Source organism: Lynx canadensis, chromosome B4, assembly GCF_007474595.2.
Source record: "Lynx canadensis isolate LIC74 chromosome B4, mLynCan4.pri.v2, whole genome shotgun sequence".
NCBI classification, from domain to species: Eukaryota; Metazoa; Chordata; class Mammalia; order Carnivora; family Felidae; genus Lynx; species Lynx canadensis.
In genome coordinates, this window is record NC_044309.1 from 52212415 (window position 1) to 52230854 (window position 18440).

Consider the following 18440-nt stretch of genomic DNA (forward strand, 5'->3'; position numbering starts at 1 on the left):
ATAGTATTAAGTCAGTGGCTATTTTAAATTTCAACCTGTTTCTTTTGCAAAGAATAACTTAAGTACTTGAATTCATTTACATTTCTGGGCCTCATTTTCATTTGTAATTATAATATACATAGCCTGTATCTCTTTTAAGACTATGAAATACAAAAGTTGATATTTAAGTGTTGTAGTTTTTCAGTCTTTAGGGGAATAGAGAGTCTTTATTGGCATTTTATTTCTTTAATTTTAATGCTTTTCTAAGTCCCTGTCTTTCTGGTTTTCATTTATGTTTCAATATTCTAGAAAGATGAAGTGATACTAATTAGAGAAAACAGGGATTTTAGAAGGACATTTGTATTTCTCAGTAAATACATTTACTAGTTCATTTCTTTTTTTTTCCTTCTATGTACTGATGTTGATATAAACTAGCATTGTAAGGTATTCTTTTTTTTTTTTTTTTTGAAAAAAACTCGAACTCGCAAACTGTGAGATCATGACCTGAGCTGAAGTTGGTCACCTAACCAAGTGAGCCACCCAGGCGCCCCAAGTTCATTTCTGAATTATAAAACTTATGTCATTGCTTTTTATAAATACTTGTTAAAGTTCTGATAGTGGATGAATCAGCTGTGGAATTTTTTAGTGCTTTAAATTCATGTTGACAGTCATTTGAAATGTCTTTTAAGGTGTTGAGGACTACTGGAGGCATTTTTGTCAGAAATGTGTGTACTGAAATCATCTGATAAAATCATATTTATGATTTAAAACTAACTTAAAAAACAAACCAAGTAATGATTGCTTCTGTATAAAATGGGTGTTATCCTTCACAGCAGATTTTTTTACGTACTGTCTTTGCATATAGACATTTTCCTGGAAATCTTTTTAAGAAGGTAAAAGATAAAAAAGGTAAAAGATAACTCCTTGTAATGTAATTATATTGAAATAGAACGTTTCTAGTATTACAGTGTTTTTGAAGATAATTTCTTGCTGATCTTGTCTTAAACTGTGAAAAATGTAGGTGGAGTAATCTTAAAGAGCAATAGACTAGACTATTGCTTTCTGGACTAGACTAGAAATGAGAAGGAAATTTAAAATGATGTGCACAGTGCATAGTAGTGATATAAGAATGCAACCTACTTGTTTTCCATAGGCTATATTTCATCATTGTTGCATAAAGTCCCTTTTGACCAATTTAGTGAATGCTGCTGGGTCTTAAGGAAAAAATCTTTTGTTTTTATTCAGAGAAATAATTGTAGGGATGGAGAGTAGTCTTTTTCTTGATTAGAAAAACCCATTTTAGCTTTTTAAATTACAGTGATAATAGCTTGTAATTACAGTAACAATAGTAATAATAATATCTTGGTTTTGGCTAATGATTTTTAGTGTGCCTCCAATTAATTTTTATGATTATCTCAGTGTGACAAAGCCATATATTTTCCTTGCCTTAAAAATCCTACTTAAATTTGTCACTAAAAGTATGTGAGCATTTACTGTGTGCAAGGCACTGCACTACCTAGATTTAGGGAGTTTACTCAAAATGAGAGGCTTATAGGTGATTCATAATACAAATCAACCAGATCATAAGGAAGCAGAATTCTTTCCACCTTAGGTGAGTAGGGAGGGCCTTAGGGAGATGTGACTTGAGCATGTGTAGCACACGTAATAAAACAAGCACTTGTCTTTACTTCTTTTTTTCTTTCTTACTTATTTTTTCTAATTGCTTCTGAGTTTAGAGATCTAAAAGCCTGTGGTACCATAGCAGTTTGGAAGACAAAATTAGATGGCCTTACAGAAATCTGATGTGATCTAAATTCTTTAGTCCCATTTACGACCAATTTCATAATTATTTGATCTTTTTTAAAAATTTTTTTTAGTGTTTGAGAAAGACGGAGTGTGAGTGGGAGAGGGGCAGAGAGAGAGGGAGACACAGAATCTGAAGCAGGCTCCAGGCTGTGAGCTGCCAGCACAGAGCCCGATGCAGGGCTCGAACCCACAAACTGTGAGATGGTGACCTTAGCTGAAGTCAGACGCTTAATTGACTGAGCCACCCAAACCCCCCCCTATTATTTGTTCTTGATCAAGAAAAATGAAAGTGACTTCCCCTTTATCTCTAAACAAATTAATATTTGGAGTTGGATTTTATGTTGACTTTGTTAGGCTCCTGTTCTAATGGTCTAAGTTCTAAATTTGGGACAAGTTCTACCTGAGGATTGGGTTGCTTTCTGTGACCTTGAATTACTTTTTTTATGAAACTAATTGACTTGTAGGAATCAAATTTAATAGTTTATCTTGTTATCAAAGCTATCTATCTGCCTAAATGAGTCAAGTTATAGCTAAGTCTTAAATATCCTTTGTGTGTGCTATATAGGTGTGCAAAAGCAAAGAAACAACTTCTTGTGTGTGCACACCAAGTGAAACTGTCAGTTATTTTGATGTATGATATGGGTTGTATTTCAGTATTTCTCAAATCTGTGATTTACTCAGATTTTTACTATGTGTAAGTCTGGCAATCAACTTTGGCATTAGTGTTTTATATTTGTCTGACTTTGGGCAAGTCATGTAATTCTGTGTCTCAGTCTGTTTTATTAAGATGAGGATACTAATAGTACCTACCTGATATGGTTGTTGTAAACATTAAATGAGTTACTACATATCAAGCATTCTTCTAGTTACTATGGCTGCATGATAACCAACTACCAACATTTAATGGCTTAAAACAGTCACGTTGCTTATAAATCTAAGATCTGAGCAGGGCTGGGTAGGGTTAGATCATTCCTGTTCCACTTGGTGTCAGCCTAGAACAGCATAAAGGCTGGGGACTGTAGTCACCAAAAAACTCACCCACTGACATTATCAGTCACACGTGTGGTGCCTGGGCTGAGAAGACTGAAACATCTGGGACTCCCTGGTATCTCTCTCTAGGTCTGTGTACTTTTTTCGTAAGATCTCTTCAGCATGGTGGCTTCAGGGGAACCAGATTTCTTTACATGGTAGGTCTGGGCTTCCAAGCTGTGTGTCCTGAGAGAGTCAGCTGGTAGCTGTAGTATATGACCTTACCTTGGAAGTCTTGCAGTGTCACTTTTGCAGTAGTCTTGGTCTTGTTCAGATTCAAGGGTAGGTAATATTGAGTCCCATCCCCATGCCATTTTGAAAGAAGAGGATGTGGAAAGTGTATATGGTGTGGCTGACTTTGGGAAATAGACTCAGTAAGTATTGGCAGTTATGATAAAGTATAGGAAGTCAGATTTAGATAGGCTATCTTGTTTTTGTGATACAAATTTTGATGTAGTAAGTTACATGATCCCTTTTTTTCCTTAACAGAAAGTTATAAAATGTAACAGGCAGGCAATTCATAATTTTCTTTTTTTTTAAATGTTTATTTATTTTGAGAGAGAGTGTTTGGGGGAGGGGCAGAGAGGGAGAGAAAGAATACCAAGCAGGCTCTGTGCTGCTAGGGTAGAGCCCGATGTACTGGATCTTGTGAACCATGAGATCATGACCTGATCCAAAACCAAGAGATGCTTAACTGACTGAGACACCCAGGAGCTCCCATAATTTTCTTGAACTGCCTGTTTCTGTCTTTTTTTTTTTTTAAGTTTTTATTTATTTAAGTAATCTCTACACCCAATGTGGGACTTGAACTCACGACCCCAAGACTAACAGTGGCACGCTCCTCTGACTGAGCTAGCCAGACGCCCCTTGAAGTGCCTGTCTCTTTTAACTGGTTTAGTTTTGGCTTTTAATCTCATTGTCAGTGCCTAGAATAAGCAGCAGGGCACAAAATTATAGTCTATTCCAACAAATGGAGGTGAGGAATGGTAGAATTTCACTCTTAAAGTTGTATATTATTAATATAATATCCATATAATATTAGGTATACAACTTCATACTTTTGAAGAAGGCTTGTCTTAAGTGCTTGGCACTCTTGAATTTTAGCCTGTAATAAATTTGATTATAAGTATAGAAGAGACATAATCATTCTACTAGTAAGTGGCAATTTCATAGATGAAAGGAACGTCACCCACCTGTTAGCCAAATAACAACTTACCCTGCACTATGATTACATTAGGAATCCCTGATGTGTGGGTATAATGTTTACCTATAATTTGGTAAATACTTTGAAACTTTATATAGTATACTTATTTCTACACAAAGCTTATTACCAATTACAAAGTTAAGCTAAGTTTATAATGCTCGATTTTACCTTGTTAAATGTAACTTATAAACCTGTAGAATTTTTGTTTCCTTTTATCTCATGCCACTTTCTTCAGTCCCTATGGAGGACCATGTTCCATTCTTTAAAAATGAGAATTATAGAATATTTGGTTTTTTAGTTTAAAAAAAATTTTTTTTTAATGTTTATTTATTTTTGAGAGAGACAGAGACAGAGTGTGAACAGGGGAGGGACAGAGAGAGGGAGACACGGAATCCAAAACAGGCTCCAGGCTCTGAGCTATCAGCCCAGAGCCCGACGTGGGGCTCGAACTCACAAGCCATGAGATCGTGACCTGAGCTGAAGTCAGACGCTTAACTGACTGAGCCACCCAGGCTCCCCGAATATTTGTTTTACAATAATTCAGATGGAAGCTATGAACCTAAGACTTCCTAAACATATAGTTTTCATCAGAGAACAAAAATAAAACCGCCTTGTTTCTTTAGAGATTAGTGAGGTTCTTTTGTGGAACCTCAATCAAGAACTTCCAGATCCTGGGGCGCCTGGGTGGCGCAGTCGGTTAAGCATGCGACTTCAGCCAGGTAACGATCTCGCGGTCCGTGAGTTTGAGCCCCGCGTCAGGCTCTGGGCTGATGGCTCAGAGCCTGGAGCCTGTTTCCGATTCTGTGTCTCCCTCTCTCTCTGACCCTCCCCCGTTCATGCTCTGTCTCTCTCTGTCCCAAAAATAAATAAAAAACGTTGAAAAAAAAAAAAAAGAACTTCCAGATTCTGAAAGAATTGGTTAGATGCCTTGATCATCCTTTTTTCCTATTAAATTCTTTTTTTTTTTAAGATTAAAAAAATTTTTTTTTTAGTGTTTTATTATTTTTGAGACAGAGACAGAGCATGAACGGGGGAGGGTCAGAGAGAGAGGGAAACACACAATCTGAAGCAGGTTCCAGGCTCTGAGCTGTTAGCACAGGGCCCAACGCGGGGCTCGAACTCACAGACTGTGAGATCATGACCTGAGCTGAAGTCGGACACTCAACTGACTGAGCCACCCAGACGCCCCTTAAGATTTTATTTTTGAGTAATCTCTGTACCCAGTGTGGGGCTTGAACTCACAATCCCCAGATCAAGAGTCACAGGCTCCAACTGAGCCAGCCAGGCGCCCCTTGCTACTACATTCTTTAAGTTTATGGTATCTTTTATCCTTGATGTCTCTTACTCTGTATGTAATACAGCTCTATGGTTTTTTTTAACTTTTTGTTTGTTTTTAATTTTTTTAAAAATAGGCTCTACACCATCAGGACCCTGAGATTATGAGTTGCATGCTCTACTGACTGAACCAGCTAGCCGCCCGTTTTCTCACTTTTTAATGTAAAATGCCATTCATTTCATAGTTAGTAGTTTCATAATTTTAAGGACTGTTGTTGAGAACATAAACAGTCTAAACAATTTACAGATTGAGTAGTGGATGAAATTTTTTCCCCAAATGAGTTTTTGTGTGGAACTCCAGTGCCTGAGACATGTTAAAATGGTATTTTATTAGTATTTAGTTTTTGTAATCTCAAAAATTTTACATTAATTTATAAAGTCACTCAGAACAGTATAACTTTTTAAGTAAATTTAAATTCGAAGTAGGGTTTGTGAATGTTACAAATATATGTCAGTATTCAAACAGAATTTCCTTGTTCTATTTTGGCTGCTTAGTCTTGAAAATTTGACTTGCAGATATGGGCAGCTTGTCTTTCAGTCTCCATGTACTACACTTTAGTTCTGCTGATCAAGAGCTATGAAAGGGGATTACTAGTATGGAAATTTTGTTTGAAAAACACCATTACCTAATGATCTTAATTGTCTTTATATCACAAATGCAAAAGTGACTAGAACCTCAAACTTAAGCTATAAAATTCTTAATAATTGTCTTATGTCAGCCCTTTAATTTGTTATTAGCTCCCCAGGAGAGGAGAGCACATAGTAAGTAACTGGTCTTCTTGGAAGGTGTTTAATTGGGTAAGGCATAAGGGTATGATTTACAGATCTAATTTTTTATAAATGGACATGTGGAGGCCTAAATTAAGTCTATAGTACAGACCTGCAACTTTGCTAATGAATGACATATTTATAGGAAATTCTGATGTTTTAATTTTTTTTTGAGTGAAGAGAGTAAATTATACTTAAATTCAAATTATACACCCATATCCATTCGGGTCTCTGTTCCTAACTTTCCTTTAAAGTTAGACATTTTAGGGGGGCACCTGGGTGGCTCATTCGGTTGAGCGTCCAACTTCGGCTCAAGTCATGATCTCGCTGTCTGTGAGTTCAAGCCCGTGTTGGGCTCTGTGCTGACAGCTCAGAGCCTGGAGCCTGTTTCGGATTCTGTGTCTCCCTCTCTCTCTGCCCCTCCCCCACTCATGCTTGCTCTCTCTCTCTCTCTCTCTCTCAAAAATAAATAAACATTAAAAAAAAAATCAGGGGCGCCTGGGTGGCGCAGTCGGTTAAGCGTCCGACTTCAGCCAGGTCACGATCTCGCGGTCCGTGAGTTCGAGCCCCGCGTCAGGCTCTGGGCTGATGGCTCAGAGCCTGGAGCCTGTTTCTGATTCTGTGTCTCCCTCTCTCTCTGCCCCTCCCCCGTTCATGCTCTGTCTCTCTCTGTCTCAAAAAAAAAATAAATAAACTTTGAAAAAAAAAATTAAAAAAAAATTAAAAAAAAATAAAGTTAGACATTTCAGTAGCCTTGTAATTAAGAGCAGGAGAAAGAAAAGGACCCAAAGATACCAAGGAGAATCCATAGTACAAATGAATTTCCTCACAGGTAACTGAAAAGAAGTCTCCTGATAAGGCTTCTCTACGCATTGGACCTCAGATTCAATTTCGAATTCAGGAATTAAACTCCAAATAAAATAAAAATATTCCAGCTCAGAAACCTACTCTTTCCAGTACATTTTAGAGAGTCATTTAAACTTTGCACCAGAACAGTGGTTCTTGAACATTTTACTTTAAAAAACCCCTTTGCTTTCTTAAGTATTTAGGAATATGAATTATATCTCAATAAACCTGTTAAAGTTATTAAAAAAAATTAAAGATCTTTTGTTTATGTGGGTTATATTTATCAATAAACTTATAGGATTAGAAATTAAAACCAAGAACTTTAGAAACATTAAACATAAACCAATTATGTTTCTTTTCTTCCTTCCTTCCTTCCTTCCTTCCTTCCTTCCTTCCTTCCTTCCTTCCTTCCTTCCTTCCTTCCTTCAGCATAGGCTTCATGCCTAATGTGGGGCTTGAACTTAAGAGCAGGGGCGGGGAGGGGCCTAGAGAGAGAGAGAGAGAGACACAGGCTCCAGGCTCTGAGCTGTCAGCACAGAGCCCAATGCGGGGCTCAAACTCACAAACCGTGAGATCATGACCTGAGCCGAAGTCGGACGCTTAACCGACTGAGCCACCCAGGTGCCCCCAGAGGAAATAATTTTCATAATAGCAATGTAGTTTACTCTAGATGTTATGGTAGAAATGGCTGGTGTGCCGGGTAGTTTCTTAAGAGGAAAAGGGTCCATGGAAAAGAGAGAAAATTTTGTTATGTTGAAAATCCTTCCTGTCCTTCCCTAAATATTGCGTGTGAATTTCTAACATCGTGTGGGATTTTCTTTTTTTTTTTGAAACTTATGGATTATGTGTTGTCACAGGATGTGTGTGTGTGTGTGTGTGTCTGTTTTTGTGTATGCTTTAGTTTATATCATTGTGCAGTATCAGACACACACTTCATGAGATAGTCTGACCTGTCTTACTTGGGTAATAGTAAAAGATCTTTTAGTCTTGCTACTCAAAATGTTGTAGCAGTAGCATCAACAAGTAGGTGCTTATTAAAAATACAGTATCTCAAAAGAAAAATACAGTTATCTCTGGTCCTACCCCAAAATTCACTAAATTGGTATCTGCACGTAATAAGATCCCAGGTGATTGTTAGAATATTAAATTGAGAAGCACTGCATTAGATTATTGTAACTATCTGCATAGTAGGAGTGCTTTTTTCTGGCTTAAGTTTCCTTCCAAATACTAGGCTGCTTTTGTTCACATTTTACAGAATTAGTAGGTGTTCACTGGGAAGGAGAACTAAGTGAATGAAAAATGTTAATATGTAGGATCCTAGGAATATTACAGGATCAGGTGGAATGTCTTCTTCTAGTTCAGATCATCTTGTTATCTTACTGTTATAGGAGGAAGGACACTGTTTTCTATGGGATCTATATCTAGCTCAGTGTCCTGTCAAAATAAAAAATTAACTATAACTTGTCTCTTTTGCTCTCCCACGTCAGGACTGTTGCCTTTTTGTCTTAGGAGTGGAGAAAACCGTAGATTCCAGCATGGATCTAGGGCCAAAAGGGATCCTGGAGGCTTAGGATTTGGACATCTCCTAGAATTTGCAGGAGCCTAAGAGGGGCTACGCAGCAGGACTCCATTTGGCCCTGCTAGGCTTTGGGAGGCTCTGTGGTATGCTGCACATATGTGAAGGTCTCTTGAGTCTTCTAGGGCATGAGGTCTGTCCCTTACCACCTCTGCCACTGCATATGCAGCTCAGTTGCCAATGATAGACACAGTTCATATTCTTAATATCAGCATTATACTGTCTTTTTATGAGGATCTGTATCCACATGAAGGCTTGTGTTTCAGTGATACTGCACATAAACTGATTACATGATCTTCAGTGTATATGGATGTTTGCAGTTACAAGGTTCCCCTTCTATGGTAAGATTAATAAACAAAAGTACATTAAGCACTATCTAGATAGACTGTATATTGCTAGTTGAATTTATTATGAGTCTCTTGGCCTTTCTTTGTCCAATTTAAAGAAAATTGGTTTTATTTTCAACTAAGTTTGGACTTTTCCATAAAAGCAGTACAGGTATGTGGTTAAAAGTGGTACAAAAAGGTGTTTATAGTGAAAGTTTCTCTCCTTCTGATCCTCCATCTGCCCCTCCAAAAAAACATGGATGATGTTTTGTGTATCCTTCAAAAGAAGTTTTGCCTTAAAAAAAAAAAAAAACAAAAAAACAACAAAAGTTTTGTCTTGAGAGAACACCCATGTCTATATCTGTCTCCCTCCCCGGCCTAGGTATGGATATGGAAATTGGAGCATTACTACCCTGTGTGTGTGTGTGTGTGTGTGTGTGTGTGTGTGTGTGTGTGTGTGTGTTACACTTTGCTATACCTTAGAGATTGCATTGCAATAGATCATTGAGATTAATCTCTTTTCCTAAGATGGTTTATAATTTGAGTGTGGTTGGTTGTCCACTGAAAACTATTAATATTTTATTTGCCTTTGGTGTTAATTAGTATGGTTTATAAAAGTATGAGCATTACAGTTAAAATGTTTTAAAATCTATGAAATCTAGGAAAATAGGTGATTGTTTCATGGGTTAAGGGCCTCATGAAACTTGAAATTCCTAGGGCCCAAATAAAAATAATGTATTTCTGTATAGAAAAAACGCCATAGTCACAATTTATTCCTGCAAAAAATATGACTAAGTATTCAGATAACCAAGCTTATTTGCTTTTGAGAACTTAATAGAGATTACAGAAAAATTTTTTAATATCTGCACCCAACGTGGGGCTCAAACTCACGACCCTGAGGTAAAGAGTTGCATGTTCTATGGATTGAACCATCCAGGTGCCCCGAGATTACAAAGTTTAGAATGAAGTTTTAAAGTTCTAATTTAGAACTTACATTGACTGGTAGATAGCCAGATGAATTTAAGCATGTGAATATTCTTTAAAGGGGAATCAGACATTTTTCATGTCTGAAGCATCCTATTAAAAAAAAAAAAAAACATTTTTTGCTAGCTCTTTTTAAATGGGTGCATTGGATGTTAGACACTTTTTTTTTTTTTTAAAGTTTATGTATTTATTTATTTCGAGAGAGCCCTAGCAGGAGAAGGGCAGAGGGAGATGGAGAATCTCAAGTCGGCTCCATACTCAGCTTGCAGCCTGACGCGGGGCTCAAGCCCATAACCCTGGGATCACTACCTGAAATCAGGAGTCTGACGCTCAACTGATTGAGCTACCCCCAGACACAAATCATTTTTACTTTAATAAGTTAAACTTTATTTTGACTCTTACATATAAGCAAATGAAGTTGTGATTATAGATAAATGTTCTTATTTTTAGATGGTGTGTGCTGAAGTGATTGTGGTTGAAGTATCACGTTTGCAACTTGCAGATGATTGAGAAAAACAAATTACATATAGCAAGTAGGACAAAATGTAAATTAAAAAAAAATTTATTTTAAGTGATCTCTATACCCAACATGACACTTGAACTCACAACCCTGAGATCAGGAGTCGCAGGCTGTACCGACTGAGCCAGCCAGGTGTCCCCAAAATGTAAATTAAGTTCAGATTTATGTAACTTTTCTGTGTCTTTGAAATTTTCTGTAGTAAAAACTTGGGAGTCGGGAAGCATACTCCTTAAAAGTTAATATAATTTTCATAATTTATTGGTACTTAGATTGCAAGCAGATAAATAAATAGCTTTTGATGGATTTAATGTGCAAACATTCTTACTGTTGAGCCCTCTGGTTGAAGCTACTTTCCTGTAGTCTCTGTTGGGAAGATACTGAAAAAAATTGTTTTAATGAATTGCTTTTAATTTTTTAAAAATTTTATTTTTTTTTTATTTTATTAAAAATTTTGTTTATTTGTGAGAGAGAGAGAGATAGAGTGTGAGTGAGTGAGGGGTAGAGAGAGGGAGACACAGAATCCGAAGCAGGCTCCAGCACAGAGCCCGATGCAGGGCTTGAACTTTTGAACCTTAAGATCATGACCTGAGCTGAAATCGGATGCTTAACCGACTGAGCCACCCAGGCGCCCCAAAAAGATTTTATTTTTAAGTGATCTCTACATCCAGCATGGGGCTTGAACCTACAACCCTGAGATCAAGAGTCAGATGCTCTACTGACTATGCCAGCCAGCCGTCCCCTTAAATGAATTGCTTTTGAAAGGAAGGCTTTCATTTTTTTCTTTTTTTTTTTTTACTTTTATTTCTATTAGTATGTAATTTTCTTAGTAAATAAAAGGGTCACTAATATGTTATACTTTAGTGAATAAAAAATAAAAAAGATTGGCTTTTTCAGTCCTTTTTTTGTGGATAGAGATTAGCAAAAAAAAAAAAAATTGAGGTCTAGAAAAAGACATTTTATTTGGACTTTGGTAAAATTGGAGAAACTTTTTATTGCACCCAGTTTTCTCTCTTCTGCTTGTTTATTTAGAAGGGAAAATATTGCACAATTTCCCAACTTTTTTGAGATGGAGAGAAGTAGGATATGACAGCAGTTGTATTCTTAGATTAGTGAATAGAGGAAATGATTATGGATTAACAAGTGATTTGCAGAATTGTAAACATACTCTTGGTTCTGAAATATTTATAGCTGGACACTATAACTCTATTACTTTATTGTGCTTCTCAGAACTATGCAAGGGCCGAAATTTGATGAGCTGTATGTATGGTGTGTGTGTGTGTGTGTGTGTGTGTGTGTGTGTGTGTGTGTGTGTGTGTTTGCTTTGCTTTCTGTAGGTTATAGTATCGAGTTCATGTCTGCCAAAAGTTACTTAAATTATCCCATATCTGGTTTTGAGGTACCAGCATTTCTTTCTTTTTTTTTTTTGCCTTGATTTGCACTTTATTGCCAACTAAATGATTTCAAAGCAGTGTTGTTTTCTAATAGAAAATATGGTTTAGTATGCTTTGTATGGAGCAGAATGTCAAGTAGTAATCTTAATTAAGTATAAGATCATATTCATGTTAGTGAATTTCTAGGAATAACACAGCCTTTTTTCTTCTTTTGTAGCATAAGCAGTACTATAATGGATGTAGACAGCACAATTTCCAGTGGGCGTTCAACTCCAGCAATGATGAATGGACAAGGAAGCACTACTTCTTCAAGCAAAAATATTGCCTATAATTGTTGTTGGGACCAGTGCCAGGCTTGCTTCAACTCTAGTCCAGATCTGGCAGATCACATCCGTTCCATACATGTAGATGGTCAGCGAGGAGGGGTTGGTTTTGTCATTTCTTTTTTTCACTCCCTGTTTTCATTAGTTTTATTAATTTGTAATTGCTAGCTAGGCTTTTTTTTTTTTTAAAGTAATTAGAGATTGTTTTTACACAGGCTTTATTTTTTTCAATTTTTTTTTTCATTTATTTCCCACATAACTTGATAGGATCAAATGAACATATGTGTTGGATTTTAATTTGCTCTTAGAAGAGATTAGACTTTCTAAAATACAGTGCGAAGAAATTCAGTTTTCTAAAATACAACGGTAATATTAGACTTTCTACAGGATTAGTATAAACAGTTCTGTTAAATGACGGCTTGCAGTCATTATTTGTGAATGAGAATTGATCATCTTTTCCCAGGTCTTAACAGAGCTGGCTTAGATAGGAAGTTCTGGTTAGTGAGTATTGACCTATACCTTTTTAGGAATAAATTTAATTGTGTCAGTCTATATAATTTTTATTGGATAGTGATTTAAGAGCTAAGCAAATTAGGTGAGTCAAAGTGTAATGGATCAAAGTATTATAATGTTACTTACAACTTTTTTCAATTTTATCTAGGTTTGTCTTGAATAGTTAACCACACTTTAGTGCACTTTCCAGAAATTAATGTCACATTGTTAAGTACAGATAATCTTTAGGCCACATATTTCGTATCAGCTTGCCATTACTGTTGAGATCTACTGATACTAAAATGGTTTAGGATCATTATGGTTTAAGTGAGTGGGTAGCTGTTTCCAAGGTTGCATTGATGGTTAGATTGCATTGATCTTTTTTAAAAACATGCAACCATATAAGGACCTCTCACATTGTAACCAGTGGTATTTGTGCATTGAAATCTTTTAAGAAATCTTTGCCGTTGTCACAGTATGTTGTAATGTATCAGCAATTTTTTGATTACTGAAATTTGATAAGTAAATATTTGTCTTACTAGATTTGAATTTTGTGATGTCTAGGTAGACAACAGATAGTGTATTAAAGAAATTTGCCCATCATATGGTATTTTCACCGCTCAACCCAACCCAGCTCAGTGGTTAGGTTACTTTTGTAACAGTCTTTTTTCCCTTCTTACATATATCAGATTTTTATTGTGAGCTATGTTAACCAAGTTGGTTTCCTAGTTATTATAGAATTGTTTTTTGTGAGCCAGTGCTTGATATCATTCGGTATATATCACTAAGATAGTCTTTTGAGCCATGGCATGATGCTTTTTTAGTCACTTGATTTAGCAACTATATATAGGATCATGAACTATGTAGAAGGTTACTGAGCTTCGTGTAGTAGGTGTGGGAAAATCTCACATTTCTAAGTCTTAGATCTTACACATTGAGGAGTTGGTACATAGCCTTATGAGAATGTTTTCAGCTCTTTAAGGATCTACAGAAGGAATCGAGGTGCAGACTGAATCTATCATGTAGTCACGGCAGCTATATTTACCTTATGTCATAGAGCAAGGCATGAAGTCTTGGTATTTCTACAATAAGTATAAACTTGTTGAAATGACCCCCCCCCGTGTCATTTCTCAAATACTCATAAAATTACTTTATTAAAAATAGGATTCTCTGGCTAATTTTAAGCTTAATGCTGTTTTGACCACAGAAAGGAGGCCTGATCTTTGAAGGACATTAATTGCTAAACTACAAATATTAGAGAATAGAGAAAATACACTCAGATTATTTTTACATATCAGTCATTGGCCTATAGATCAAGCTTTCAGTCTGTATACCGATGAATGAATGAAATTTTGAAAACTATGTACAACTATGTAACAGGAAATCTTGATCTGGTTTTGTGCTTAAAATAGAGTGGATGTTGGTTGGGACATCTTTTTTTTTTTTTTTATGGCCTCTTTGAAGGGAACTTTAAAAAAATAAGCGTTTTTAAAAAGTGTAGAGTTCATTGACGTTAAGTACGTTTATATTGTTGTACAACCATCATCACTGTCTATCTCCAGAATTGTTTAATATATCAAACTGACATCTGTACCCATTCAACAATAATTCCCCATTCCTCCCTTTCCCCATTCCTCCCTTTCCTCAGCACCCCAGTTCTACTTTCAGTCTTCATGACTTTGTTCTAGGTACCTCATACACCTGGAAAACAGCTGATTTTCATAACATAATTTTTGTTTAGATTTCTTATCTCTTCTTTCTACCCCAAGTGTTAAACTGTCTTAATGGAACAGAAGCAAATGAGGAAAAAATTGGTAACTCTAGAGGACTTTATGCTTCTACTTACTAAAAGTTGACAGTTTTATTGGAGTAGTATGTTAGCAAGATCTGAATACTATATTAATTCCTGTTCTTTTTCTCATCCCACTCTAATCTTCACCCTGGGAAAACAAAACCATCATATAATAGCTTAGAAACTTCTCTCTCCCCCCATCCCCCCTTTAAGCTTTTTATATTTCCATGTCACATGGACTTTAATTATATTTGGAGGCTGAAATTGGGTAGAGTTTGGGTCTTCATTGACCTTTTCATATATCAAAGTGGGTAGATTCTTCTATTTCAAAAGTTAAGCTAACCACTTAAACACCAGATTGTGAGTGTACCTTTTTTTTTAATTTTTAAAAAATACCTTTTTAAAAAAATGTTTATTATTTTTGAGAGAGAGACAGCATGAGTGGGGGAGGGGCAGAGAGAGAGGGAGACAGAATCCGAAGCAGGCTCTAGGGTCCTAGCTGTTAGCACAGAGCCTGATGCGGGGTTCAAACTCACGAACTGCAAGATCATGACCTGAGCTGAAGTCGTATGCTTAACTGACTGAGCCACCTACCTGCCCCAATTTTCTTTTCTTTTCTTTTCTTTTTTCTTTCCTTTTCTTTTCTTTTCTTTTCTTTTCTCTTTTCTCTTTTCTCTTCTCTTCTCTCTCTTTCTTTTTCTTTCTTTCTTTCATGTTTATTTTTGAGAGAGAGCGTGCGTGAGTGAATATGCCTTTTAAGGAAGACTCATGAAAGTACTTTTTCCTATTTAAAATACTAAAAGAGGCAAAACATTTTTTAACTTTTTTTCATTAGGTATAGTAGAATCGGGTTCTGGGGTCATACTTCTGTGCATGATTGGATTTCAAAAACTAGAATGAGGTATTTTATTAATCACATTTCAAATCCCAGTGTCCTATTCATATACACTGAAGTCTTGGTAAGCAGGAAACTTTGTCTTCTAGGATTTCTGTGGTTTAGTAACATCCATTAGTGTTGTGTTCTTTCCGTCTTAACTATTTCTTATTAAAAAAAAAAACAGATTTGCCAGTAAGAAACCTGTTTGTGTTTCTTGATGCACGAGTTATTTTACACGTGTCATTTTATTAAGTTCATTTTTGTGTATGTTCTTTGGTGTGTTTGAGGGCAGAGGGCCTGAAGGAGATTTTGGGGAAGGGATGGTAGGGTATTATTCAAAGGCTTGAATAAGATCAGTTACCTTTATATGTTACATAAAATGACACTCAGGGTTAAATTGGAATGAGACTAGAAAGTGAAATCAATCTTAGGAGGTCACTTTGAGTTTTGATTGCCTATCTGATAGCTCCTAAAACATGCATGAAATTGGTCATAGATTTTGTAATAAAGGAAAAATACTTAATTCTTGTAATTTGAGTGTTCTATTAAATATTTTTGTCCTCTGTTTTATTAAATTTGTCCTCTGTTCTTTTAACAGAGAAAATTGAAAATGTTCATTTAATGTGGCTAAAAATAATAGGATATAAAATGATAGCTGTTGTTTTAGATCTTGGAAGAACAAACTGATTAGAAACAATAATTACATGTAAAAAATACTTTATTTCTCTTTTGTTCGCATTTTGTAAAAGAGTGAGCTGGGTTTTTTCTAAGTAATATTAAAGCTTGGGGTGCCTGGTAGCTCAGTCAGTTAAGCATCCGACTTTGGCTCAAGTCGTGACCTCACAGTTCATGGGTTCAAGCCTCGTGTTGGGCTCTGTGCTGATAGCTTGGAGCCTAGACCCTCTTCACATTCTATGTCTCCCTTTCTCTCTGCCCCCCACCCTCAAAAATAAAATAAAACATTAAACAAAAAAAGAAATGAAAGTTTAAGGGATCCATAAAAATCATCCAATCCCTTCCTGATTTTAGATGGTGTTATCTCTTGCTTTATACAAAATCTTTTTGTATCATTTTACTGCAAAAGGAATCTAATTCCTTAGTAAAGCCAGCCCCTTCCCCCACTCCTGCATGTAAATTATATTGCCTTCTGGCTCTATTTAGAATATATTTGGCTGATTTTAATTTACCTTACTACTAACTGAATTTTCCTTATGCATACTTAGATTCTGTCAGGTTACATTGCATTTTTTTTTTGCAGTAGATTTTACAATTTACTTACAGAAAATTTTAATGGATCATTTGCACACTTTAGTGTGAAATGTTAGTGACCAGATAAGTACAAGTATCTTTATACTGTTACACAAGCTGTCAAAGGTGTAGGCCATGAATAAATTCAGAAAAATATGTTGCTGCATTTGGTCAAAGAAATTGATGAAAGTGAAGAACACTTAACACTACTCTTGGTTCTCAGGTTTGTACCAGTCTTTTCCATTTTGGGCATTTTGGAGGAGTTGCCTTAAAGTTGACAGTTTGAATGAGTGAGGATTTCTGAAGGACTTCTCAACAGAAAGCCCAAACCTATAAAATTGAAATTTTAGACCTCTACATCTTTAGTTGGGTCATTGTAAATTTGAAGATTCTTTGGTAGTCCAAAAATATTCTGATTTAATTTAGTTTAGTTTAATTTAATTTAATTTAATTTAATTTAATTTAATTTGAGAGAGAGCCAGGGAGGGATGGGGGTTGGGGGAGAAGGAGGGGAGAGAGCGAGAGGGAGAAAGAAGGAAAGAGAATCCAAAACAGGCTACACGCCCAGCATGGAGCCTGATGTGGGTATCCCTGAGTTGAAATCAGGGACTCGATCGCTTAACTGACCAAGCCACCCAGCCACCTCCACAAATATTCTTTTAATAACTGTGTGTTTTGATTTGATTTTTAAAGATAGTTTGCAGAAAAATTTATTTGGTGGCAGTTATTTTGAAAAGGGGCCTCCAGTGTCTAATATAAACCCAATTTTTCTGTTAAATAGTTTAGAGTATCATCTTGCATTTTCATTGTATTTTGGAGTTAGCAAATGTGTGCTCGTAGTGTCTGTTTGATGAGAAAGGAAATAGACGCTTAAAGAAATGATTCTTCCAAGATTACAAAGCTGCAAAGTATGAAAGCTCTGTATACAATTCAGGTCATTTACTTTGTGCTATTTTTGTTACATCTAATAACCTAATATAAGTCTGTCTATTATGAGAGACTAGACTATGTACCTATGTGCCTCAGTATTCTGATTAGTATAGCTAGATCTTAATTCATTTTTTTTTAGAACTTAATTCATCTTAAGGTATTATAGAGGAAGCATGATAGATTTTATGCTTGAATAATTCCTTTCACATTTGGATTAGATTCCTGTGGTGTTTGGTTTTCAGAGTTAATTTTTACAATGAAGAAGTTTCTAAAAATTGATTATGAGAATGTTTTTCATATATTGTGCATCTAAAAACTCTCAAGTTTGAAGAAAGACCCTTCTGTCAGATTTTAACTCTTTATCAAAGGGTGTCCTAACATAGATTAGGGAAAGAAATTCAGCTTTTAACAGTTTTGTGATTTTTGTGGATCCATGATGTGGAGTTTTAGTGCCTGTTTTGTCTTTGTGCAAGTTTAGTGCTTCCTCTCCCCCTCTCTCCAAACCCCAAAATTATTTTCTAAATATTTCACCCCAGTATAGCTAAATATAGTTAGCTTTGGTCTCTTTACACTTACTTCCATTTCCTATAAAATTCATTAGGTTGAAGGTTATGGTTTTTCTTTGAACCTGAAGGTGTTGCTCTAATAGTGTTACTAGACATTATTTCATCTAGAGTCTGGACCATAACTACTCGTCTTGAAGGCTATTATCTGGTGGAATTACAGTCTGCCATTGTCTCCATATTTGTGTTTATTTCTAGGAAAAAAAAATTGCTAGTCAGAGATTGTTGTTTCTTTCACATATAGTGGTTGGCTAATGTAAGGGGCAGTGTTTGAATATTTATCTTCTTGTTTCTTTGAGAGTAACTCAGCACAGAGGTTACTTAAGAGTTAAGACAACAGAATTCTTCACTGTTTTAAAAATTATTACATAAATGACGGTAGATTTGTTTCCAGTTACTTTAATGCATCTCTCTTTATGTGGTATGGCTTGTGAGAGAATTTTAAATCAAT

The 18440-nt window shown here is 35.8% G+C and overlaps 1 protein-coding gene across 1 annotated transcript in view; it reads left to right on the forward strand.

The window, feature by feature from the left end:
• AEBP2 (AE binding protein 2) overlaps positions 1–18440 on the forward strand; it is a 71515-nt gene that overhangs the window by 9869 nt on the left and 43206 nt on the right. Inside the window, exon 2 of the mRNA XM_030321880.1 lies at positions 11982–12189. Coding sequence (XP_030177740.1) covers positions 11982–12189 — 208 coding nt within the window. The remainder of the gene's footprint in view (positions 1–11981; positions 12190–18440) is intronic.